The sequence below is a fragment of the Triturus cristatus genome, chromosome 8 (assembly GCF_964204655.1).
Source record: "Triturus cristatus chromosome 8, aTriCri1.1, whole genome shotgun sequence".
Lineage (NCBI taxonomy): Eukaryota > Metazoa > Chordata > Amphibia > Caudata > Salamandridae > Triturus > Triturus cristatus.
The window spans coordinates 979,026,212-979,054,181 of NC_140591.1; the positions used below are offsets into that span (position 1 = coordinate 979,026,212).

Sequence of the window (27,970 nt, forward strand, 5' to 3'; positions counted from 1 at the left end):
CAATCAAGGTTTTTTGTGTAAATATTTTAGACTACAATCTTCTTCCAAAAAGCTTAAATAGTGTACTATAACATATTATATTTTTCACGAATTAATGCAAGATATCATTTTAATTTGTCAATTTTTCTTTCTCGCCTTGGGGTAGTCGGAGTTAGCTTCAGGGATTGGTCTGTGACCAGGCCTTCCGTACAATCCGCAATGCAACCACTTGAAACAGCCTGTGTAGTTTCACAGTATCTTTTGGCTGGCAGACCACGATTTGGGCATGTAAACCCAGGCTCAGTTTTGGGCCCACACTCAAGGGCAGTGCTGAATTCATGCTCTTGCAATAGAATATGCTGCCGCAGCAACTAATCCTAATTTTTAGGTTTCGCCTGCATAGTGCTTACACTATACTTGCTAAATCGCATGTAAATAAAACAATTTGTTTTAAAACACTTAAAAGGGGCTTAGAGCCCACCCATTACTTACCATTTGCTGGTTTGCTTGTCACTCCCATTTCCTTGCTTTCCATTGGTTATTGCATTCGATTTCCTCTAGGCTTCCTGTCTCCCTTTGTCTTCCCTTGTGTATTTGTGTTTTCTCTGGAGCATGGAGCAAGGACCTCTTCCTTTAAAAGTCTTCATTTGCTGGTTTTGCTTCTAGAGCTACTTTTTTAGGTCTCGCAGACCTGCGTTGCAGCGTGCATGCGCTGCTCGCTCTGCGAGGGCTTTTGGAATCGAGGAGATTTCAAAAGGGGACTTGAAGCCATGCCCATGATTTTCATTGGCTGGTGTCATCGTTTATGCTCATTACTGGCTCATGATTGTAAATGAGGCTTCTTGGTTACCGCCCTGTCTCCTTCTCGAACGGCCCATGCGGACTGGATTGTTTGCTTGCGGCGTTACACTGTCCTCGATATGTAGGCGGTGAGCACTATTTTCTTTCATTCGCACATTGCTCAGCAGCGGCGCTGCTTCCCCCATCGGTAGCCGGACACGCACGCTGGCAGGAGGTGTGCTTGTTCTGTACAAAGTCCCTGTGTTTGCTCTGCAGGTTTGAACTTTTGAGAACGTATCTGCAATTCTTCCAGTTGGAAAATCAGAACAATGTGCTGGCTACGAGGTCAAACTAGAGGCAGAGGGAAAAACAGACAAGCCTCTTTTCTGCTCCTAGCCAGGCCTCAGAAGAGGCGCTTGTAAAGAGCTCACCCCCAACCCGAGCCCCAGTGGCGTCACCTGACAGCGCACGCACCGAGGAAGCCTCTCTCAGGAAATACAAGGTTCGCAAAAGCAAGGGGCCAGTTCCTGCAAGTCCCGGAGGAAGTCACCCACGGTTGAGGTAACAGCGACAAGTGGAAAGAAACCTCCAACAGTACCCTTGCCGCTGGTACAAGAAACAAGGTGCTCCCCTAACTCTCACAGCGCCCCCTCTTATGCAAAGTGTGCCCTCCTCCCTCTAATATGGTACCCCCGGTGCTATTAAACAAGGCGCTTCCGTACGTTTTGCAGTAAACCAGCCGCATCCCTCGCGTGGTCGTTTCCCATGTAGACCCTCGTTTGACGTCGGTCACTGTGACCCGCAACCCTATAACTAACAGCTTGCATGTGCGTCTTACTGGGGACTGCTTTTGTCAGGTAAATACTGTGCGACTGCGATAGAACCGCAGTGAAGGCAGCAGAGTCGCCTTCTCCGGTCCTCAGAGGGGCTTCCCACCGGGGGCTCGTAGCCCTGCCAGCCGCACTCGCCCTGATGACTGCACATACCCCAACCTATCGCACTGAAGGCTGCTCTCCTAGGTAACCACCCTTTATCCAGATCTTGTCCCAGGTATGCTGGCTTGCCCAGTACTTGTGTACCCTCGCTGAGGGTGGGTGGGGTTGAAGTTCCTTATGGAGGGAGAGGTTAGAGGGGGCTCAGACTAGTATTATTTTTCAGGTCATGGGGATTAGTATGAAGGTGTGTTGGTTGCTAATGGGCAGTGGTTTCTTTGGTACAGTTAAGAGGTCCGGCTTCGAGTGCTGGTGTTGCAGGGCAAAGAGCCAAGTTTGATTTTCAGGGTGCTGGGTTTTGTTTGTAAGTAGCACAAGCTCTATTTTTGGGGGGCTCACCTTCAGAAACACATGGCACCCTAGTTTCATGCCCCCACACGCCATTCCTGCAAAGGGACCTTTAGCACTAATGAAAATGAGTGAATAGAAGGCTTCGTGTTCAGGAACAGTCTTACTTCTGGCCTCTTTGGTTACAGCGTTTGTTCTTTTGACCCGCTCTTTTCAAATGCTTTAAAACTAATTTGAGGACTATAATGTAAGAAATGTTTTTGCTTTGCCTTAAAACTGCTTGTCAGTTTAGTGGTTTATCTATCTGTCTGTCCACTCTTCGGTCTGATAGTTGGTGCCTCCATTTGTGTGTCTGTGTGTTGACTGTGAGTTTATGTATATGTGTTTTTGTTTATGTGCGTGAGTGTACACAGGTTATTAGTTTGCTGCTGTTCTGTGTGCTTGGGGATACACATGTATGCCTTTTGATCTTTGCTAAGGGTGTGTGTGTGAGTGTGTGGGTGTGTGTGTGAGTGTTTGTGTGCGCGTGCGCGTGTCAGTATATCTGCATGTTTATTGTTCTTCTGTGTCCATGCTGTACATAAACTCTAGACCTCTTGGCTTTATCAGTTCAAGCTTACTTGGTCACTTCCTCTCCCCTTAAATCAGAAATAACCCCTGTAGAAATGGCCATGTATGCACCTGGTATTCAGAGAGCTTCTGGAGACATTCCCGCAGGGCTGGCACTGCCTGTTAACCTTCCCAGGCGGATTACAAAGTTCACTAATGCTGTCCATGAGTTCTTTGAACTAATTAAAACAAGCATTTGCAATGCAATATGTCTCGCATTTGTGAGAGTTTGAGCTATTGGCATTGTAAAGGACAATGACTTTTATTTATGTGATTTGAAAACCTGCAAATGGTGCCTAAACACGCCCTTTGTATTTATAGTCCTTGCTTGCGAGAAGCAAGGCTGGCAGTAAAACAGGAGTAGTTACTGTCATCCTTGCTTCTCATAAGCAATGACTAAGTACAAAGTTTGTGTTTACGCACGGCTTGCAGGTTTTCAAAACACATAAATAAAAGGCATTGTCGTTTACAATGCCAATAGCTCAAACTCTTGTAAATGCGAGACCTATTGCATTGCAAATGCTTTTTTGAATTGCGCCGGGTGCTGCTGAGAGCACCGCCTGCCGCAATGCAAAAAATGCGGAATGCACCCAACAGTGTGACGAGCGCATCCTAATTGCACATGTGGGACCGCCGCACACATCACGGGCGGTCCCATTTCCCGGGGCGATGGCGGGCAGACAAAGTCCGCCCGCCATCGTAATATACCCCTATGTTAGAACAGATAAAGCTATGGCACTTACGAAATTCTCTGAATGGATTTATTGATTAATGAGCCTTCTGGTTCAAGGAATGTGTTGGAAGTTTAGGAACATTAGTCATGTACATTGAGCCTTGGGGCTGCTGGTTAGGACTATATCATCCACTTACAATTTTCCCCCTACAATAAAAAACGCGGGAATTTCTTATGCTTGGATGGAGAGTCAATTTTGCAAATCCTGGAAAGTAAAAACTTTGACTTGAGTTAGCCAATTATTAATTCGAGATGTTGGCTTACCTTTTCATGAAATTCTTTCTCTTTTTGATCTACCTTTTTTTGTTGTTAGAGTTTTATATAGAGCAAACTAGACCCAAGAAATCAGGTATCAGAGCACTTTACATAAGCACCAGTTTTGTTACAGAAGGACACATTCATTTTTGTTAGGCACAGGGAGATTAAGTGATTTGCCCAGAATCACAGGATGTTTTAGCGTCGTTGCCTAAACTCAAAACCGGTTCCCCACCTTCGAGGTCGACCGCTGAAGCCGTAGGCTACATCCTCTCCCTTGTTCTTTCGTTACTAAATGTACTCTACTATCATATAGATTTCTAGTATTATTTAACAATTATGTAATGCTAATATGTCTTGTTCCAATGAACATAGAATGATATCTCTGTTAAGAACCCACTCTAAAGCTACTGCATTATACTGAATTCTTACTTCAATGATATTAGATTTAAATCTGTTATTGAATTACAGTAGAAGGCAGATTTAAATGTTATATGGTCTGCCACCAAACAGAACAGGATTTGTCCTAAATTCCATACGTCTCTAGAGCAGCAAATTCTTTTTAAAGTCTATAACAGATAGTTGGTTACACCTGATTCATTAATGAAGCGGAAATTTATGTACCAGGACAAATGCTGGCTTTGTGATGCACTTCATGGTGATTTATTACACGTTATTTACTTGTTCACATGTACCACTTTTATAGAAACAAGTATGGAATGAAATGAATGCCATTTTTAATGTTAATATTCCTTATAGCATATCACATATATTTTTAGGAAGTGTTTCCCTGGTTTGGAATGCTTTACCTCATTATGTTAAATTAATCGATCTTTGACTTGCAGTAGCAATTCATAAAATTACTACTAATTGGAAGAATGGTGCAAATATTTCCTTTAGAGCTTAGTGGAATGCAGTCTGCTTTCCTCATAGATTAGATAGAGCTTCTGTAATTACTGCATCAGTAATAAAAAGAGAACAGATGTTTACCTTTAAAAACTTTTCTTAACAAAACTACTGTTCATAGTTAAAGTATATATATCTCTGCTGAAACCTCCATGTTTTATTTGAAATATCTATTTTGATATTGTTTTTATAGAATGTTTTTCTATTAAGTGTATTTGCCTATAGTATAAGATAATATTTTATTTACCTAACTCTTTATCTCTGCTGATTATTTCCCGATTCTCTTTCTTTTTTATTTAAATTCATAATTTGCATTTTTTTAAATATTATCTATCTATATCTTTTCTCTGTCTTTCTCTTTTCTTTCTTTATAATTTACAGTATGCTTTATTGAATTTACCTAGTTCCCATTTAGAGATTATTGTTTTCATCAAATACTTTATATTGTATTTCTGATAGATCTCTTCACTTGGGCAATCTTTTTTTATAGGTTTTAATTGCTACAATTACCAATGTAAAGTTCCTTTTATAATATATTGTTTTTGTAATTGCTTTATTTATTCCTCGATTGTTCTTCTATAAAACATCTTTAAAACTCAAAAAATGAAGACGACATGGAGCCAGCGCCCACACTTTCCATATAACCAGAGCACAAAGCTATATATAGTTTTATTTGCCATAAAAGATGTACCCTTTTTTGTGCCTACCTTGGGTGTGTTTTCATGTGTAGATATTATTTTGGGGTGTTTTCTGCAATCACATATTGGATGCCTTGGATGAATCAGTTTCTTATAAAAACAATAGTGATTCTTCAGTGGTAGACGTATATTTTTGTTAGTTTGAATAAGACACCAGACCCCCAAATAAGGATGCAAAATCTTTGTTTTTCTTCAATGTCTGTCCTATACATTTAAGATAACTTGCTTTGAGAGCATTATTATTCAAGTATGACATGACCTCCTTTTTGGAAAGGAAAATCGTTAAAATAATAAGCATAATTTAATGAGATATTTAGGGGATGGCAAGGATTTATAATTTTCTGTGCTTACCTAGTGTTCTATCAGTATATTCACCTAGGCAAAAATGTGGGTATACAGCAAGGTTATATATCTATATATATATACATATACATATATACTGAAAAAAACATAGGTTTCAGGGGCGTTATAGATAGTTGGACATTTCACTCGTACAAAACCATAGAAATTCCCCCGTTATAGTTAGTTCAGCTAAGCTTTGCGCGCCCGCAATGCACTGCTAATGACGTCACATATTACATCACTCATGACATGGTCAGTGACATCACTCATGACATCACTGATGACATCTCAAATGACATCACTGGTGACGTCACTGATGACATCATCCAGTGGCTGTGTGTTTTTCTGAAAATTAATTATGTGTTATATATGTATATCTCAAGGTCGATGGAAGAATAAATGGGTATATAAGTGTCTAAATGGATGATTTTTTTTGTAAAATTGATTGTATAACTTACTGATTAAGTGTATCTTAGTGAATAAATGGGTTAGTGAGTAATTTTTTAATATGTAGATATCTGTATCAGTCTCTCACTTTATGTATAAGTGGCTGCATGGGTTTGTGAGTAGTTACATGAGTGTCTATATGGGTTATTAGTTGTTTTTTGAGTATCAGTATGAGTGTCTGAGTGTCTGTATGGTTCGGTGGGGGGTATTACTTAGTGCATAGATGCATGAATGAGTGACTCTGTTTGTATGTGTTGAAGACAGCATGTGTGCAGGACTGTATAGGTGGATGAGTGTGTGTATGGGTGTGTTAGTGAGTGAATGACTGTCTCAATAGTGTCTTTATGAGTAACTACATATGTTTTAAACTAGTATATGTGAGTATTGGTGTATATAAGTGAGTATATGTGAGAGTGAGAGATTGGAAGAGTTCCTGTACAAATAAGTAGGTGTTTCTATAAGTGATTGTTTAAGAGAGTAAGTATGTGTAAGTTTCTGTAGAAGTAAGTGTGGTAGCGTGTGTATAACTGTATATGCAAGTAAATGGATGTTTGATACTTTGTTTGCATGTGTGACTATGTGTGTGAGTAACTCTATGGATGAGTGGCGTTCTGTAACAGGATGTATAGGTGTATGAATACATATGATGAGTGAGTACATGTATGAGTGACAGTATAGGACTATTGCTGAATGAGTGGATTATGTGTAGATCTTGGAATTACTAAATCGGTGTGTTGTAAGTGGTGTTGGTATGTCCATTGTTTTGAAAATGTTAGTTTCTATTTTTGAGTATGTGTATCAAAGGTTATATTAGGGTGAGAGGAGGTCTGCCACTCTATCGCAAGGATGATGTCATCAGTGATGTCATGAGTGATGTCACTGACCATGTCATGAGTGATGTAATATGTGAGATCATCAGCAGTGCATTGCAGGCGCGCGAGTTATAGTTAGCTGAACTAACTATAACGGGGGAATTTCTATGGTTTTGTACAAGTGAAATGTCTAACTAACTTTAATGCCCCTGAAACCTATGGTTTTTTAAGTGAATTTCTAAGGTTCTTTAAATGCTAAGTCCTAACTATAACGTGCCTGAAACGTATGTTTTTTTCAGTGAATTTCAATGGTTTTTTAAATGCTAATTTGTAACTATAACGTGCCTGAAACCTATGTTTTTTTCAGTTAATTTCTAAGGTGTTTTAAATGCTAGTTTCTAACTATGCTTACAGAGGTAGGACATGTGAAGAAAGAAGAAAAAACACACAGAAAGAAGAAAAATAAATGCAGAAAGAATCAACAGAAATCCTCAAAGATGAAGAAAAGTGCAGGAGGAAGGAAGACAAGCAGAAAGAACAAACAGAGGAGCAGAAAGAGGCCTTGTTGCAAAATCATTCTGTACCCTCAACTTTTTCAGATGGGTACTGGTGGTAACTGACTCTGACTAACCAGTCCTAGAGCCAGTGCTATGCGAAAAGACACTTAGAATACAGTTAAAACATCTACATACACTAGGGAACACTATGCTTTGGGGTACCCCTGTTATTAGCATGACCTCCTCTGTAAGTCCCTAGTATATAATAGGGCAGGGGGGATTAAAACTACCTCTTAAAACGCACCACAGGGTGCATTTGCACACTGGTAAAGGGAGGGGGGGCTGAGCTGACGTGTGCAAACACGCCCTGTGGCCGTTTTAATTTGGTGGATAAAGTCCCCTTGAATCCTGAGTGTCCCTTGGGTACAACTAGCCCACCAGGTATCTCCAGTTAGCGCCACAGAGCTGCGTTGCAGAGAGGTGTAAAAAGTGGCACGGCCTGGACCACCTCTCTGCAATGCAGCGCAGTGGCGCTTACTGGAAGCACCTGGTGGGCTAGTTAGCCCCCAGGAGCCCTCAGGATTGAAGGGGAATTATTTCCCTAACTTAAAACGCGCCATGTGGCGTGTTTGCACACATCACCTCAGGCCCCGTCCCCTCCCTTCCCCACTGTGTAAACACGCCCTGTGGCCGTTTTAAGTTGGGAGATTAAGTCCCCTTGAATCCTGAGGGTCCCTAGGGGCAAATTAGCCCATTAGGTACCTCCAGTAAGCGGCATTGCAGAGAGGTGTAAAAAGGGGCAAGGCCTGCACCACCTCTCTGCAATGCAGCGCAGTGGCGCTTACTGGAAGCACCTGGTGGGCTAGTTGGCCCCCAGGGTCCCTCAGGATTGGAGGGGAATTATTTCCCCAACGTAAAACGCGCCACAGGGCGTGTTTGCACACGTCACCTCAGGCGCCGTCCCCTCTCTTCACCACTGTGTAAATGCGCCCTGAGGCCGTTCTAAGTTGAGAGATTAAGTCCCCCTGAATCCTAAGGTTCCCTAGGCTCAAACTAGCCCACTAGGTACCTCCAGTAAGTGCCACAGAGCTGTGTTGCAGAGAGGTGTAAAAAGGGGCGTGGCCTCTGAACACCTGTCTGCAACGCAGCTTCCTGGAGCATACTAAAGATACCTGTTGAGCTAGTTGGCCCTCAGGGACCCTCAGTATTGAAAGCATATTAATCCTCCAACTTAAAACGCGCCACAGGGCGCGTTTGCACAACGGTGAAGGAAGGGGGCGTGGCCTGAGGTGACTTGTCTGCAAACACGCCCTGTGGCACGTTTTAAGTTGGAGAATTAATTCCTCCTCAACTAGCCCACCAGGTACCTCCAGTATGCACCAGAGAGCTGCGTTGTAGAGAGATGTTCAGAGGCCACGCCCCTTTTTACAACACTCTGCAGCGCAGCTCCATAGCGCTTACTGGAGGTACCTGGTGGGCTAGTTGTTCCCCAGGGACCCTCAGGATTGAAGAGGTATTAATTCCTCAACTTAAAATGCGCCACAGGGCGTGTTTGCACACATGTCACCTCAGGCCCCGCCCCCTCCCTTCCCCACTGTGCCTACGCGCCCGTGGCGCGTTATAAGTTGGGGGATTAACTCCCCTTGAATCCTGAGGGTCCCTGGGGTGCAACTAGCCCACCAGCTACCTCCATTAAGCACCACAGAGCTGCGTTGCAGAGAGGTATAAAAAGGGGCGTGGCCTCAGAATACTTCTCTGCAACGCAGCCCCCTGGCGCATACTGGAGGTTCCTGGTGGGTTAGTTGGCCCCCAGGGACCCCCAGTATTCAAGGGGAATTCGTTCCCCATCTGCAAACGCGCCAGGGAGCGCTTTTGCAGAGTGCTGCAAGGAGGGGGCGTGGCCTCCGGCGCGATGCCGTTCTTTTATTATTATTTTTTTTTAAGAAGGGGCTGTGTGGCCCCCCTTCTTTTTCTAATTTATTGGCCCTGGGGACCCCATCCCCAAAATTTGGAAGGGGGGCGTGTGGCCCCCCTCCGAATGCCTTAATCGGCCCCGGGGACCCCATCCCCCAGGGCATGGTCTTTTTTTTTTTAAAAACGTAATTATTTTGGAGGGGGGCTGCGTTGCCCCCCTCCTCAGGCCACTTATGGCCCTGGGGACCCCAACCCCCACCCCCCGGGCCGGTCTTTGTTTTTTAATTTAATTTTTTTTTATATAAGCTTTTGGGGAGGGGGGCCTTGTTGCCCCCCTCCCAGGCCACTTGTAGCCCCGGGGACCCCATCCCCCGGGGCTGGCCCTCTCCGTTGGGGACCGTGGGAGGGTCCCCAATCCCCCCACGGTCCCGCCGGCTCCCTACGTCCCTTGGGAGCCGGCATTGCTTTTCCACATGGGGAGCTGCTAAGATGCAGCTCCCCGTGAGGAAAAGCAATTTGGTTTGCATTTTGAAAGAGAGAGCAGGTTTCCCTAAATCAAGTTTGCTATGGCTGGGCTGGAGCCGCGAGTCTCACGCCCATAGCAAATGACAGTGTCCCGGGGGTGGGCACCCCGGGACACTGCAGGTGCCGGCCCTGGGGGGTGGCGGTCCCCAGGGCCCTCAAGGGCTCCAGGAGGGGGCAGCGCGACCCCCTACAAACATTTCAAAAGACCCGGGGAGGTGGTGGTCCCCGGGGCTGGGGGGTCCGTCACGGACCCCCCAATCATAATATTTAGAGCGCCAGGGAGGTGGCGGTCCCCGTGGCATTATTTTTTATTTTATTTCCCAAAAAACACAAGCCACAGGGGTGCCGGTCCCCGGGGCTTGGGGAGGCCTTTGAGCCCCCCACCCATTTATTTACTTAGCCCCGGGGGTGGCGGGCCCCGGGGCTGGGGGGCACCTCTAGGCCCCCCATTACAATTAAAATATTGCCACCCGGGACTTGGCCCACCCGGGGGGCTAAATTGTAACGAAGCGCAGGAGCCCGCGCTTCGTTTTTTTCTTTTCTCAGCAGGATTCGCGCACCCTGCACGGATTGTGCCGATTTGTTTAAAAAAAATAAAATAATTGGGGGGCACTGGGGGTCAGGGTGTTTCTACTCTACCCCCTTTTTGCGTTTTGTGCACTTGTTTTGCTGATTTCTTGTGCCTCGGTTCTACCGAGGCAGAAGATGGCTGCCAACACTTCCTGGTTTGGAGTGTTGATATCCAATTAGCATACAGCTCGTGATCGGGAGGGTGCGCGGATCCAGCGCGGCCATAGATATCAAAACTTTTTTCATTTTGAATCTCTCAGGAACTACTGAACGGATTTACACCATTTAACAAAAAGGGTTCTTTCTGAACCAAGATCTACGTTTTTGCCAAATTTGGTGTAATTCTGTTCAGCAGTTCGGGCTGTAGCTCCAGCTAAAGTTTCCTATGGGAAATTGCATGGGGAAAACACGTTTTGGGATCCCCCTTTTGTCTCGGCCCCCGCTTGTCAAATCACCCCGAAACTTTCAAGATAGGAGCGGACCGGAGCGCCCCATGAGTTTTGAAAATTTCGCGAACATTCGTCAACCGGCGCCAAAAATGATTGGAAATAGAATGCTGTGAATTTCCTATGTAAAATAGGTCCTAATTATAACTATCTACTCGCGACCGCCAGTAGATAATATATATTTTCTGCTTCATAAACAGATAGATATATGTTGATTAATCAAAGCTTGCTGAGCTCTGTTTGTAGTCTGCAGATTCTGCGTTCATAACTAAGGGCCCGATTAGGAAGGCTGACGGACTTACGTCTGCCCGCCACCCTATCGGAAACGGGATCGACCGACTAGCCGTCAGTGGTCCTGCCATAGGGATTATGATGCAACCGCCTGCACGGTGGTCCCACTGTGTTTTCTTTGCTTTGTGACGGGTGCTGCTGGCTTGAGCTCCCACCGCAATGCAACAAATGCACTCTGTTCATATCCCTGCACTAAGTGGCAGAGATATGTAGTGGGGCACCATAAGTGCCCCCCCCAGTGCCCTAATCAGAAGGCCAGGGGGGAAGAGGGCTGGCTACGAGCCCCCAAAGTCCCTTTCTGCCTGCCTGTTCATGGCGGGTTAACCACCATGAACAGGTGAGCAGAAACGGACATTGTAATCCCTACGGCCGTGCCTGGTAGGCACCGCCACCATTGTAGGGAATACGGCCCCCTTCCCCACACCGGTGAGCTCAAGGAGCCCTTCAGATGTGTGGCGGTTGGGCTTTCCAACCGCCACCCATCTGCCCGCCATTGAAATATGGCGGACGGATATAATGAGTCTGATGGCGGTGGGACCGCCACCGACGAGCTGTCGGTGGTGGCCTCACCGTCCTCCTAATCGGGTCCTACGATTGGAAAGTTCAGGTTTTCATCCTTTCTAGCTCAATGAAGTCAATATCACTTAGGGTTTTGGTAATGAGAATTGAGTCAAAAACACTTGTAGGCTAAGTGCTTTGGATAAAAGGGTAATTATCTATCTATCTATCTATCTGTCTGTCTGTCTGTCTGTCTGTCTGTCTGTCTGTCTGTCTGTCTGTCTGTCTGTCTGTCTCATGTAATTTCATTATTACAGAAGACGTCATTCTGTCTGCCTTACGGCTCTACGTAGATAATTAGCAATTGGGCAATATTTTTCTTTCTTTTAATTCAAGACAACACACAAACGTACCTCCCAGTAGCCACCACATAAGGGAAATTAACAGCAATAACAGACATTCCGAAAATGGATTGGATTCTGATGTCTGCCATAAATTCTCGTGTAGATCTGAGTGCTGTTATGTGTGTCACAATGTAGTTGTGTGCCTGTTTTTTTTACAGTTATAAAATTGGCGTCCTGAATGGGCACACAGGCACTTGGCAATATGACTGGTGTTTGTAGACTGAGTGATTCAATAAGAGGTAATACTACATATTCTGAAGTTTTTGCCTTCCTTGTCATATGTCCTTTTCGCCACAAGTCTCAAATACTTATTTCTTCAAATGATGTCATCAAGGCGAATAACAATATTGCAGTCCCAGCCATTGAAAGGCTAGCCATTCCTATTCCACATAGACAGGTCATCTGTTGCGGGTTAGATTTGTTTTGCAAAATGGCCAGCTACACAACATTTAGAAACCACCATGTGCCCTTGGGGCTAACACTTCTTCCCGGTATTCATGTTATTGTTAAAAAAGAATCCAATTGTGCATACAGGAAATGTTAATTCGTGTTTTTTGTTGTGTTTTTTAGGTGACAGAAATAGAAGAAGAAGATGCCAGGTAGCTTTTAGTTACATGCCTCAAAATGAGGATGAACTGGAGCTCAAAGTGGGCGAAATTATTGAAGTTCTTGGTGAAGTAAGTATTATTGTGTGCATCCATGTTCTGCCAAAGTTCTTCATTTCTTCATTGTGTAATACTTTTTATCCTAAAGTGAATAAAGTCAATTTTTATTTTTTATGGTAAGGGTCACACTGACAAAATGTTTTGCGGTTGTAAATTGCATTTGTGAAGCACAAGTTGGATTTAGTTGTGAAGTTAAGAAATCTTAATTTACAGAATAAGGAATTTAAGACATTTCTGGCACTTAGGGCTGAAAAATCACCTGATGTGGCCAATGCTCTTAGGAAATTGGGTTCATCAGCTTTTCTGTAAGGCAGCAGCGGACATCCCATTTGGCTAGACAAAAACAATTAAATAGAAAGCCACACTCACCTGACCTTCACCTGACTTTAAACTCATCATCAAGATTGTGGAATCAATCGTGTTACACCATTGGTTATCTCTGGGAGTCAGTAGGTTACAATTCTTGGCAGTCTGGTTCAATATGGTAACTTTTCATTGGCTCTTAAAAATGCCAGCAGAAGGAAATTACCTGCCATTTTCAGATAGTCATCATTTTGCCTGAACATCCTTTTGCCTGTAGGTGAAGAGTACCAATCCATCCCACATTTTGATGTTCAGAGTCTGCTCCCATCAGGAATTCTGGGCAATGTCCTTTTTTGTGCATAAGAGGATACAACACAATATATTCCTATAAATAGGGACAGAGGGCACCATCCACTACTTTTGGTAATTAAATGTTTATTGATGCAAATATGGCATATGAAATTACTAGTGGATGTAAACAGTATACGTTACTAGTATATTAATATATGAAACATTTATGATAAAATATGATCATTTTCAAACACACTATATCAGATCAAATACGTATCGGATAATTGAGGACCTTAAAAGTTAGGGAAAAAAAGTTTCACAAGCAAAGCATCATACAACCATGCAGAGGCGCACTGTCTTTGATGTGGTACAGAACACAAACCACATAAAGGCTTTTACTCCTCCTCAAAGGACTACGGATATACAGAATATGATTCCAATGTTTCTGACTCAGACATGGGCCCCTGTTTTGCAAGTCCTTTGCCAGCTGGGTCTGATGGCCATGAGCATCCGGTGGGTGCCACATCCCAAAGTACAAATTAGAACACCTCAGTGGGTCCTGAGAAGCAGTGGCTTCAACAGAAAGAAGGGGGCTTTCAAGTGTGGATATTTGAGTCAAACCATCCCTACCTACTGTGGTGAATATGTGCCTCTAACCTATTGTGGGTCATCTCTTAAGTCTTATGCAGGTGCAGGTTACTGCAGTCATGGATGCTTTCTTATTGGTGAACACCTATCTCAATGACATGACAGCTAAGGGCCTTTAGTCCTTGTCAGGGCAGAGCCTGGGACAAACATGCTAGAGCTGCACATGGTTATTCTTGCATGAAGACCTTCATTCCTCCCATCTCAGTAAATGCCATTCAGGTTTCTGTCTGACAAAATCCCCACTGTCCATGATATCAACAAAATAGGTGTAGAGCTGAACATCTTGGGTTGGTTGGCAGTTTGGCTGTAGGCTAAGCAATGGGATATCTCCTAGTGGCATTGAACCTTGTAGACTCCCTCTGTGTGAGAGTAGATAGTCTGAGTCACCTCTTCTTAGAGAACCACTAATGGGTACTTAATCCCATAGTATAATGTAGCGCAGGGGTGTACAAAGTGACACATTTACCTAGATGCGTCACTTTGTAAAAAGGGTGCAGTGTGGCGCATATATTACCCCACCGCAGCCTCACAAAAAGTGACGAAACAGCACTGTAAAAGACTCATAAATAAGGCCACTACATCGCCACAAATTCACCATTTTAATCTTGCCCCATCCTTGGCAAATAAAAGATTTAACCGAAGACAGGAGGCAATTTTAACCTCACTCTTCACAACACACCTTCACACTTAATTTTCATAACTGTCTAAAAACCAGATGGTCTACCTCCCGGTGGAGGATAAGGAGATCACTTGGAGAACTGAGCACTCAAGTGATAAAAGACCCAATGATGATACTACTCACTTAACAACAGAGATCAGAGTCGAGATATACCGCACCGTATGCTTAATGTGAATGAGGAGAAACAATAACAGGTGTAAGGCCCGTTAACCCAGGTGAGACTGGGCGTAGTATGCAACAAGCACCAATGTCTCAACTGGAAAATATTTGCAAACAGGACAAATGTAAGCAGTGATATAAATCACAATCGGGATGGGGAACAAAGGAAGGGAGACCACAACGTGACAGTAGGTTGAAACAAAAATAAAAAAAAACTTATAATTTTTGTAAGTAGTTAAGAAGCACTAAAGTACACATGAATATGCAATGACCATAACACACAAAGTGAGCACTGCGTGCTAGTGAAAGTGGGCGGCGCAGTGACAGGGGTGCGGAGAACAGCGTGAACGGCGATAACAGGTAAGGATAAAGTGGTCAAAATTAAAAAATATATACAGTGTTTATGTAAATTTTTTTGATAAATAGATTGACCACAACAGCGCCCGAGTCTAGGCAGGGTAGTCGACGGCATTTCAATCTGAGTAATCCAGGAGTGATCAAAACAACGAGGCGTCTGGGATCCATGTTGGTGCCAATAAATTCGGCCCTGTAACATAAAGTCACTTCCCGCCATAGTGCCACTCCAAACTTCAGCTTCAAATCCATCGCCACGCCCATTAACCGGTTTGCCTCTGGATTTACTTACTCGGCCCCCTTGGATCTTTATACATTGCCGACCACGTTACAGGACCGCATTTATTGGCACCAACACGGATCCCTGACACCTCGTTGTATTGATCACTCCTGGATTACTCAGATCCTTACCTTGGACTCTCTTTGTTAGAGCAGTACCCTCAAACTAATGACCATTGTCCTGATGATGACCTGCAATAATTCAGGTTGAAACGCTGTTGACTACCCAGCCTAGAACTCGGGCGCTGTTGTGGTCAATCTATTTATTGAAAATTTGTACATAAACAATGTATATATTTTGTAATTTTGACCACTTTATCTTTACCTGTTATCGCCGTTCACGCTGTTCTCTGCACCCCTGTCACTGCGCTGCCCACTTTCACTAGCACACACAGTGCTCACTTTGTGTGTTATGGGCATTGCATATTTATGTGTACTGTAGTGCTAATAACTACTTACAAAAATTAAATAAAAAAATATATATATATTTCACCCTTCTGTCACGTTGTGGTCTCCCTTCCTTTGTTCCACATCCCGATTGTGATTTATATCGCTGCGTCTATTTTTCCTGTTAGCAAATATTTTCCAGTTGAGATATTGGTGCTTGGTTATCTCTGGGAGTGAGTCGGTTACAATTCTTGGCAGTCTGGTTCAATATGGTAACTTTTTACTGGCTCTTAAAAATGCCAGCAGAATGTAATTACCTGCCATTTTCAGATAGTCATCATTTTGACTGAACATACTTTTGCCTGTAGGTGAAGAGCACCAATCCATCCCACATTTTGATGTTCAGAGTCTGCTCCCATCAGGAATTCTGGCAATGTCCTTTTTTGTGCATAAGAGGATGCTACACAAGATATTCCTATAAATAGGGACAGAGGGAACCATCCACTAATTTTGTTAATTAAATGTTTATTGATGCAAATATGGCATATGAAATTACTAGTGGATGTAAACAGTATACGTTGCTAGTATATTAATATATGAAACAGTTATGATAAAATATGATCATTTTCAAACACTGATTTTCTCCAATGAGCGTCTAGAGCATTGGTATTTTATTTTGCAAAAACACAGAAGCAACCACCCAGATCACGGATTTGTTTCTGAAAAGCAAAATAAAATGGTGAATGTTCTGGCAACCCCCCCCCCCCCCCCCACCCCCTAAAAAAAGCTTCCTTGTCATTGAGCTATCATAATAGTGCATCCTCCATTTTGTCAGCTCCATGTTTATCACTGAGATCCCTGCTGAGCAGATAAGAATTTCTAAATGTGCCAGGTGATTTTACACTAGAGGGACAGACCCAGGTTGTCTGTCAACCTCGGCCTGTATTATGTGAATGCCGCATTTTCATTGTTTTTGCCTGGCATACCTGTTAAAAGTTGCGAGCAGCGCAAACAATGGAAATGCACCGCACTATGGGGAATGCACTGCCTCAGGAATCCACAAACTCGCACTTCACGGGGGGCAGTGCATTCAGGTGAAAAACGGAGCGGCTACTTTGAAGCCGCTTCAGGTTTTCACTGTGCAGGCGGCACCACCTTAAATTTCAAAGGGGATTAGAGATCCCCTTGCAGGTGGGTGCAGTCAGTGACTGCACCCACCTGCAAGGGGATGTCTGATGGGTCCAAAGAACCCCCTACACCCCTCCAGAGGGCTGCTCTCAGGGGACACAGAGGTCAAAGGGATTCCCTCATTTGCAATGGGCACGCCCCCTGCAGCTAGCGCTGACGCTTTATGAGTGCAAGGGCTATCGGTACTATAGAAGGAGCCGCACAAGCGTCTGTAATATCAAAGTGCCCCAGGGGTGCGCAAAGCAGGTGCAAACGCCCATTGTGCCCCCGTGGCACTCTGTAATACAGCCCCTGGAAGGCTGGTGACCCACCTGCCATCATCTAAATTAACGCATGAGTCTTTCAAGAAGGTGGTTTTCAAGCTGGGCCCTATGGATCTGCTGCTGATTTAGAAAGGTATGCACTTGAACGTATTGCTGATCCAGTGGCGTAACACAAAATGATGGGACCCCCCTGCAGAATATGATGGCGTCTCCTAGATTACAAAGATATTCATTGGTCTTGGCCTCAGTGGGGCCCCCCCTGAACAGTTTGGGCCCCCCTACGCGGTCCCTTATTAACATAATGTAAAGATTCGGTTGGAGAATAAATGAAAATATAATGAGTTATGTTTTTAAAGCATTTACAAATTAGGAGCCTAATTAATAGTTCGGCCGAACCTGTGGTGGTGGTCCCTGGCCCGCCAGACTGGGAGTACACCTGCAGTTTTATGACTACGGTGGTGTGACCGCCACAGGACTGCTGCTACCGCCTGGATCATTGATCCTGTGGCGGTGGCTCAGCTGTCAGAGGCCATAATTCGCTGGCGGTGCAGCTACTGCCCCGCCAGGCATATTATGAGTACCCTCTGTGCATGGGGGTGCATGCAGACCCCCCTGTCTGTATGCGCCCCCATGTTCCTGCACAACACTGTGCATTTCAGTCCACGCAGGAACGTGCTTTGACATTCCCATTGCAGTGCCTTTCGAAGTCTCACCTCCTGGGACCCCAAAAGTACTGCCCACTAGACCAAGACAAAATTCCTTATCTGGCTGGCCCATGACTTTGGCTGGTTTAGCAGGCCACTGCCACACTGCCAAAGTTGTAATCAGGCCCTAAGTACTTCCTTTCATAGGAAAATATCTCAATAAACCTCCCCCTCACTTATGAAAGTGGACTCTATATTTTATTAAGTTTTGTTTCTTTGTGTGTGCTATATGTCAACTTTTGTCCCACTAGGTAGGGGTAGAATCATAAAGTTAAAAAGAAAACAAGATCCTGAAGTGGTAGGTATGCGTCAATGTTGACTTTTCTTGCTGTGTCTCGGCTTAACTGGAGGTTAGCCTGTCAAATCAATGTGCCTGCTGCCAGATGTCTCTAAGACGCACTACAATTTAGCCAATTGCCTTACCTGGTGTAGATTTTGTATTGGAAGGAACTGGGGACGCAGGCATTGCACCATAGGTTGGAAGGAATGTTGTCCCACAATCTTACATAGTCAGTTTATGGCACATTTTCGAAATACCACTAACTCAGAACACTGAAATATTTATGCACTCTAGGCAGACAACAATAGAATGACATCACCTATGACATTGATGGACTGCTTCTATTGTTGTGTAGTACATTAAATTTTGTAAAGAATGGTGTCTCAATTTTTGGGATTTTATGCTTTTAAGAATATTGCTTTGACATTTAAATGCAGTAAGTTTCGTGTTTTATATACAGGGTCCATTATTACTTAGGATCCCGCCTCTATACAATTTTAACTGCAGGTGTTCGTTGTTTTCAAATCTTCCCTTTGTTGTTCTCTTTACTTTCTTTTTCAGATCGCCCATTTGTTACTCTTGTTAAACTTTTTCACATTTTCCCTTCGCTATTCTCGATCATTCGTATGTTTTTTGTTACACTGGGAGTCTGTAAACTAAGCATCACATTACCAACTAACTCTGCTGTTATGAGTTTGTATAATTCACTGTATTTTGAAAAGATGGATGTATTCTTTGCAATCCTTTTGAACATCTTACGTTCCAAATACTCTTGAAAACAGCTACGTCTCTTTTACCCGGATGGTTATTCTTCAAACTTGTTAAGCAATCGCTGTGACTTAGCCCTCCATAACAAGGTGTCATCTAAACAATCGGCCCTATTCACAAATTGTATTGTGCAGTACATAAAAGTAGGTCTATTAACGTGCTACAAAATGCAATACACAAGCCTACTGCTGGAGGCCTCTGCCTCTCCTTTCCTATCATATATATATATATATATATATATATATATATATATATATATATATATATATATATATATATATATATATATATTCACTGAAAAAACCATAGGTTTCAGGGGCGTTATAATTAGCTGGACTTTTCACTCGCACAAAACCATTGAAATTCCCCCGTTATAGTTAGTTCAGCTAACTATAACTTGCGCGCCCGCAATGTACTGCTGATGACGTCACATATTACATCACTCATGACATGGTCAGTGACATCACTCATGACATCACTGATGACATCTCAAATTGATTTTGATTTTCCCCTTTGCGTTACATTGAAAAAGAGGAGATTGTAGACAGGAGACAGATCAAATAAATCCCATTTGAGCTTAAAAACATTGGGCGTTTCCTGGCTGAAACGGGTCTGTTGGCATGTATGGTTATACTACCACTGCCTCTTCCTTCTGCCCACAATGGTCTATTATATTGCCACAGCCTCTCTTGCCAGTCCTGTATTGTTGGTTTGTTGCCCCTGCCCCCCTTTCCACTGCCCTCCATAGTCTGTTGTGCTGCTGCCCTTCCTGCCTGCCCAGTGTGGTCAAATTGTTGCCTCTGCACTCTGCTACCTGCCTTCAATTTTCATAGTCCGTGCCCCTGGCCTCTGCCTCTCAACAGTATCCCTAGATAGCTAACATTCTATATTTATTACAAAAGTGTGGAACGCCTGACGTCATCTTGATGCAATAAAAACTGTAATACCTAGAGCATTTCCTTTAGAAATTACAAATATGAGAGGGTCCTATTTGCATCAAAATTATGGTTAGTGCTCTAAAAAACTAAAATGAGGACAGTTTTCAAATAGCGACAAAGAACTTTTAAATTATTTGTAATCTTGTTTTTTTATCCAGTTGACCACTTGATTAAATGTTGCACCTTGGGGAGAGGATCTGGTGTTACTTCCAGAGCTGCAGACTTTGCAACTGGGGAACCAGGTTGGAGTTTCTGCTTCAGCTCAACATTCTGTGATTCTGGTCAAATCACTTAATCTCCCCATGTCTACAACCGAAATGAATTTGATCTTGTGTGATGTAACCAATGCTCATGTAAAGCACTCCAATACCTGACAAGTCTGCACTATATAAAACTGCAAATACACAAAACATAAGTGTTTAGCACACTTCTGTCATTGGGCTACATGTGGGCTACATCTGGGCGATATTTGTGCTGCATTTGGGCTCTTTTGTCTCTGGTGGCCATCTTGGGAGATTTATTTGTTATGAAGATTCCTAATATACTCATTTACTGCAGTCTCCTCAGTAGGAAATGCTTTCAGTTTTTTACTTTGATTCCATCAAGAAGGTATTCAGATATGTCACACATTTGCCGTAAATTCTGAATGTTAGCACTCTAGTTGCTCATTAGATCACTGTAGTAAAGCTACTGCTCACCACGGAGGTCTGCTGCTGGTATGAAAAGTGCATGTTTCAGTCTGCATATCAGAATTTTTTAATGAAATAGAAGAGGATTTGAGAAGTCACTCAAAATGTGCCCTAATTCTTCTTTCTTCAGCACTAATCATAATTTCTATGGCAAAATGAACCCCCTTATTGTGTTCCTTTTTAAGTTAAATGTTTTAATTGTTACCAGTTTATTCCAATCAAGATGGCTTCAGGTGTGCCATACCTTTGTCATAAGTAAGACAGTAAGCGCGCTAGTTGTTCTTAAGAACACTCTGGGACATTCTGTCATTGGGCTATACTTGGGCTACATCTGGGTGATATTTGGGCTACATTTGGGCTCTTTTGTCTCTGGTGGTCATGTTGGGAGATTTATTTGTTATGAAGTTTCCTAATTTCCTCATTTACTGCAGTCTCCTCAGTAGGAAATACTTTCAGTTTTGTATTTTGGTTCCACCAAGAAGGCATTCAGATGTGTCACCCATTTGCCATAAATTCTGAATGATAGCACTCTAGTTGCTCATTAGCTCACTGTAGTAAAGCTACTGCTCACCAGGGAAGTCTGCTGCTGGTATTCAAAGTGAATGTTTCAGTCTGCATGGGAGAATTATTTTATGAATTAGAAGAGGATTTGAGAAGCCAAAATGTGCCCTAATTTTTCTTTCTGCAGCACTAATCATAATTTCTATGGCAAAATGACCCCCCTCATTTTGTTCCTTTGTAAATTAAATGTTTTAAGTGTTACCACTTTACTCCAATCAAGATGGCTTCAGGTGTGCCATACTTTTGTCATAAGTAAGACTGATAGCGCTCTAGTTGTTCGTTCGAACACTCTGGGACATTCTGTCACTGGGCTATACTTGGGCTACATCTGGGTGATATTTGGGCTACATTTGGGCTCTTTTGTCTGTGGTGGCCATCTTGGGAGATTTATTTGTTATGAAGTTTCCTAATTTCCTCATTTACTACAGCCTCCTCAGTAGGAAATACTTTCAGTTTTTTACTTTTATTGCATCAAGAAGGCATTCAGATGTGTCACACATTTGCCATAAATTCAGAATGTTAGCACTCTAGTTGCTTATTAGATCACTGTAGTAAAGGTACTTCTCACCAGGGAAGTCTGCTGCTGGTATTGAATGTGCATGTTTCAGTCTGCATGTCAGAATTTTTTAATGAAATAGAAGAGGATTTGAGAAGTCACTCAAAATGTGCCCTAATTTTTCATTCTGCAGCACTAATCATACTTTCTATGGCAAAATGACCCCCCTCATTTTGTTCCTTTGTAAATTAAATGTTTTAAGTGTTACCACTTTATTCCAATCAAGATGGCTTCAGGTGTGCCATACTTTTGTCATAAGTAAGACTGTTAGCGCTCTAGTTGTTCGTTCGAACACTCTGGGACATTCTGTCATTGGGCTATACTTGGGCTACATCTGGGTGATATTTGGGCTACATTTGGGCTCTTTTGTCTGTGGTGGCCATCTTGGGAGATTTATTTGTTATGAAGTTTCCTAATTTCCTCATTTACTACAGCCTCCTCATTAGGAAATACTTTCAGTTTTTTACTTTTATTACATCAAGAAGGCATTCAGATGTGTCACACATTTGCCATAAATTCAGAATGTTAGCACTCTAGTTGCTTATTAGATCACTGTAGTAAAGCTACTTCTCACCAGGGAAGTCTGCTGCTGGTATTGAATGTGCATGTTTCAGTCTGCATGTCAGAATTTTTTAATGAAATAGAAGAGGACTTGAGAAGTCACTCAAAATGTGCCCTAATTTTTCATTCTGCAGCACTAATCATAATTTCTATGGCAAAATGAACCCCCTCGTGTTGTTCCTTTTTAAATTAAATGTTTTAAGAGTTACCACTTTATTCCAATCAAGATGGCTTCAGGTGTGCAATACGTTTGTCATAAGTAGGACTGTTAGCGCTCTAGTTGTTCTTTAGAATACTCTGGGAAGCTGCAGTAGAACACAAAGGAATCAACTGACAGTCTCTGCCCTTGTTGGATGTACATGTTTTACTGAGAATGTCAGACTTCATTCTCACATGACTGAGAAAGATAATGTGAATTTACAGAAAATAGACTCTCAGTTTAGCTTATAGATCACCTTCCAAACCTCTGGGGGAAAAGCATGAGAAAATAGTTTTCTCTCAAACATAATTCATGATATCACAGCAGAAGGCTTTTTCACATGGTAAAATCACCTTAGAACACACCACAATTCCTAAAATGAGTATGGTACCATCAACAAATGATTTATAATGTAACTAAAGTCTTAAAACCATCTATTAACTGCAATGCTTTTTAATGAGGTGCTATCATGTATATTGGTCCCAAGATGGCTGCCAACAATTCTTGGATGAAGTACTGACAGCCAATCAGATCTCACGATGAGATGTGTGGTTAGGCTCCGCCCAGATATATCTATCTTTTTAACTCTAACTTTCTCAGGAACTACTGAACGGATTTACACCATTTAAGCAAAGGGCATGAGTCTGAACTGAGGACTACCTCTTTGCCAAATTTGGTGTAATTCCGTTCAGCAGTTCAGGCTGTAGCTGCGTCAGCAGGTCCTATGGGAAAATGCATGGGGAAAACACGTTTTGGGACCCCTCTTTTTTCTAGGCCCCCGCTTGACGAATCACCGTGACATTAATCAGGATAGGAGCGGACCGGAGCTGGCCAAAAGTTTGGAAAATTTCGCGAAGATGGGTCAATCGGCGCCAACGTTATTCCAAATAGAATGTTGCGGATTTCCTATGGAAAATAGGTCCTAACTATAGCTACCTACTGGCGACTGCCAGTAGATAATATATATAAATATATATATATTCACAGAAAAAAACATAGGTTTCAGGGGTGTTATAGTTAGCTGGCCATTTCACTCGTACAAAACCATAGAAATTCTTCCCTTATAGTTAGTTCTGCTAACTATAACTCGCACGCCTGCAATGGACTGCTGATGATGTCACATATTGCATCATTCATGACATGGTCAGTGACATCACTGATGACATCTCAAATGACATCACTGATGACATCATCCAGTGAATGTAGTTTAGTTTGAAATATAAATATGTATTATATATATATATATACCAATCTGTATTGAAGATTGAGTTGATATATAACTGTCTGGATGGAGGATTTAGTAGCTATCTGACTGTCTGTTTAAGTGAGTATTTAAAAGTGTCTCACTTAATGCATGGATTAGTAACTAAACTATGTGAATGTGTGCATCACTGTCTCTGTTGTTGTAAAACATGCTGCATCAGTTGGTCACTAACTACATGAGTGTGTATATTAGTTATTGATTAGTTGGGTGAGTATTTGTATGGGACACTGAGTTTGTGTGTGGTTAGATAGGGTGTGTGTAACTCTATGCATAGATGTGTGAATGGTTGATTGACTAGGTGTATAGGTTTAAGAGTGCATGTGGAAACAGTTGTTTGGGTGACTGAGTGTATTTATTTGTGTGTTGGTGAGTGAATATATGTTTTAGTTGTATATCTTCAACAAAGTAAAAAAATAAGAGGCATTGTATGTGAGATTTGGTGTATATAAATAAGTATGTGTAAGAGTCGGTGATTGTGAGAGTAACTATATGAATGAGTGTATAATTTTATTGGTGATTTTTTAACATATTAACTATGAGTTACTATGTGTTTGAATAAATGAGCTGTTGTTGGATAATTGTGTGAGTAAATGTAAGTGTGATTAATTTTTTTCATGAGTGAGTAGTATGACTGCATAACCGACTAAGATGACTGCTGATGTGTCAATGTCTATATATGTGTATAAGTGCATTTGATAGTGTTCTATTCATTAGTGACTGCATGTATAAATGATTCTGTTGTTGAATGGGTAGTTGTGTGTGTAGACTTAGGAATCAGTGAGTGGGTATGTAGTAACTGGTATTGGTGTGTCAATGGTTTCAAATATGGTACTCTGTATTTTACAGTGAGTGATGAAAGGTTATACTAGTGTATGATGAGGTGAATCAGATTGTCACGTGGATGATGTCATCAGTGATGTCATTTGAGATGTCTTCAGTGATGTCATCAGTGATGTCACTGACCATGGCATGAATGATGCAATATGTGACATCATCAGCAGTGCATTGCGGGCGCGCGAGTTATAGTTAGCAGAACTAACTATAACGGAGGAATTTCTATGGTTTTGTACAAGTGATATGGCCAGCTAACTATAACACCCCTGAAACCTATGTTTTTTTCTGTGAATTTCAAAGGTTTTTTAAATATTAATTTTTAAGTGTGATATTAGTTATACCTATTTTTTGGACTGATTTTCTACAGTTCTTTAACTGTTCATTTATAAATATTTTATTCATTAAATAACATTATATATTTTTCTGAAAATTGCAACAACTAAAAATGTAAAAATTATTTTAATATATTTATATTATTTTCTTTTTTCGGAGTCGCGCACTCAAATCGTACACATCACGGTGGGTGCGCGGGTTCTAGCCATTTTAGAAAATTCGTGAAGGATCCGCGTACGGTGTGCGACGGCTGCATGTTTTCAGTTACAGCATATACATTTAATTTTACGTGATGTGCACGATTGGTATGCGACCAGTCCGCGACTCCTGCTCCAGCGCATTCGCGACACATGCGCATTACGGTACGAGATGCTTGCGCGGTGGCGGGTCCCGCGTGATGTCATATATGTGCTGGGCAGTGGCGGCTCCTCCATACGGGCGGTTGGGCTTTGCCCCACTGCTTTATCACAGTGCAAGAAGCAGAAACATAAAATGGCAAAAACTACCATTTTATGTTTCTGCTTCTCGCACTGCGAGAAAGCAGAAGTGCCTGGTTTGGAGAGGGAGGGTGAGCGGTCCTGCACGAGGCAGGGGGGGAGTGGCTTGCCCACTGTTGGGGGTACTGACTGTTTGGTCGGCCCTGGGGCCGACCAAACAGTCAGTACCCACAACAGTGGGCAAGCCACTCCCCCCCTGCCCTTGAGCAGGACTGCCCACTCTCCATTTTTCTCTATGCAGGCTGCTGCATGCAGCCTACATGGAGAAAATGGCCCGGCTGGGGCGCTCTCCCCTGCTCCTCACCAATCACAACGCTGACATTGCAGCGTTGTGATTGGTGAGGCGCAGGGGAGGGAGGCTGCCTGTGGCTGATTCCTGGCTGTTGGGAAAACGACGCACGTGATGCTGAACGTGGGACCTGGACAGCGAGCAGCGGCCACTGCCAGGAGTTGGGGCGAAGCGGGACTCAGGACTCTGGCGGTACGTTTTTATTCAATTTTTTTTTTAATAAAGATCAAACGCCCCCGCCCCTCTCCCCTGTGACCCCTACCAGCGAGTCCCCAGACCTGCCAGGTTAAGTTGCGGCCGGCGGCATCATGACCCGCGGGCCGCGAATCCACTGGCCGGGACTGAAGGATATGGCATATGAAGGCCAAAGAAACAGCATCGAAAACCTTCTGTAAAGCAGTGAGGCACCACAAGCTAAAGGCAGGACAGCTGAGTTCACACACAGTGCACTCACAGATGCAGGCTGAAAATGGATGGTAGACAGGATTCTGGCTATATACTCTTTAATTTGTCAATGATTATTGATATGCTGCTGCCATCGTCAATCTCCATATCCTGCCATAAACAATCAGAGCGTTCTTAGATCTCATGCGTGTGCTCATTAAACTCCTTTACTGGTATTGTAGGTTACCTTGGAGCAAGCCGCAAATCCGAAAACAGTGGCTCCACGTTCCAGCATATCTTTTTTAAATTGACCTTGGGGTGGGATTTGCTCCTGCCATTGACCCTGTACTCCCGTTGCATGCTTAAAGCACCCCTGTTGCGTATGAACTCAGTAACACTCGTATAAATGCACGCACTAAAATAGAGCCTTTGCTGCATGTGGCCCTAAATCTCCTCGGTGTTCACTACATCAAATCTATGATCGTGAACATGGCAAGTTATTTTCGGGATTTAATACTGCAGACAGGCCTAAAAACATGTACATGTGTTTGGTTGTGCCACTGCCACTCTGCCAGGCATTGAAACAGTGTCCCTTTTTCAAAGTTTTTGTGCACGCTTAAACGCTTTATTGTGTGCAGTCAATTGCCACTGTGTATTTTTGTGAAAATACGACCACGGCCTGCATTGTACTGCATAATTTTTCACGCGGTGCCATGCCCTTAAAACAGGCCTCGGAGGGACTTCTGGGACAGAAACTTGTTGCAAATTAAACTGGAGTAAAGGGTTGGCAACCTCGAGGTAAAAAATGCGGTGTTGACCCTCTATTAAGTGGGGCTGCTGCAGGAGTTTGAGACATAAAAGTGTACATTTCTATTTTGCCAGTATGTGTTTCATTGTACACCAAAGCCTTGGCTCCATCCAGCAGCTTGGCTGAGAGGGCATGTTTTATGAATTTATTGAAACGAGGGCACTACAATGCATCTTATGCTACCTTCTATCATCCATCGATCATGTGCCTTCCCATTTCTTAATTGGTATTGTTTATTTGTTTCTTTTCAAATGCTATGTGCTGTTATTCCGAGGCTCTCTTCTCTTTTTGTGGGACTTTGTGCTGCGCGTCATGGGTGTACTAAGATGGCCTTATACTCACCTGCTGTCACTGCTGGTTACGTTTAAGTCTTTGGTGCTGGGTGTCTGTCTTGAAAGGGCTCTCGAGGAGAAAATACTAAATTTCATGATAATATTCTGCATTTAGTTTCAAACTGTGTGTGTTTGTGACGTTTTCTGCATTATAGCAGGTAAGGTGTGTGGTGCATTGGACATGGCGCCATGTTTGTATTTATAATGAGAACAGACTATGTGCATTTATAATGAACGCTGAGTAGGTGCTGGGAGAACATGTGCTGCTTCCCTCAGTCGGGACAGGTGTTCCCAGCTTGAGATCTGCGCTATAAACAAAGATTCCCCACCTACCCCTAGCCCCCATGTTTTTTCGGCCCACCACTTTCCAAGCCCACCAGCCGCCACTGGTGCTGGGGCGCGCTGGGTGCGCAACTCCCGCAAAACAATGTTATGTTCCAAAATGATATGTATGTGTCTTTAATATACATATTGGGGCAAGAGATTATCTAAGATAGTCATAAAAATAACATATTTGCACCTATAATAAACATATTATTTTTAAATATATTTTCGCGAAGTAGGGTGTGTGCATCGTGAGTGCAGAGAACCAGGTCAGCAGAGGTGCTGTAGAGCCAGAGAAACCAGGTCAGCAGAGCCGTTGTAGAGCCAGAGACCCAGGTCAGCAAAGCTGCTCTAGAGCCAGAGACCCAGTGCAGCAGAGCTGCTCTAGAGGCCGAAAACCAGGTCAGCAGAGCTGCTGTAACAGCCAGAGAAACCAGGTCAGCAGAG

At 43.0% G+C, this 27,970-nt stretch overlaps 1 protein-coding gene across 2 annotated transcripts in view; it reads left to right on the forward strand.

Moving 5' to 3' along the window:
• SH3KBP1 (SH3 domain containing kinase binding protein 1) overlaps window positions 1-27,970 on the forward strand; it is a 1,226,118-nt gene that overhangs the window by 599,285 nt on the left and 598,863 nt on the right. For both annotated transcript variants that reach the window (XM_085622521.1, XM_085622520.1), the window contains one exon: window positions 12,557-12,663. In XM_085622521.1, coding sequence (XP_085478647.1) covers window positions 12,557-12,663 — 107 coding nt within the window. The remainder of the gene's footprint in view (window positions 1-12,556; window positions 12,664-27,970) is intronic.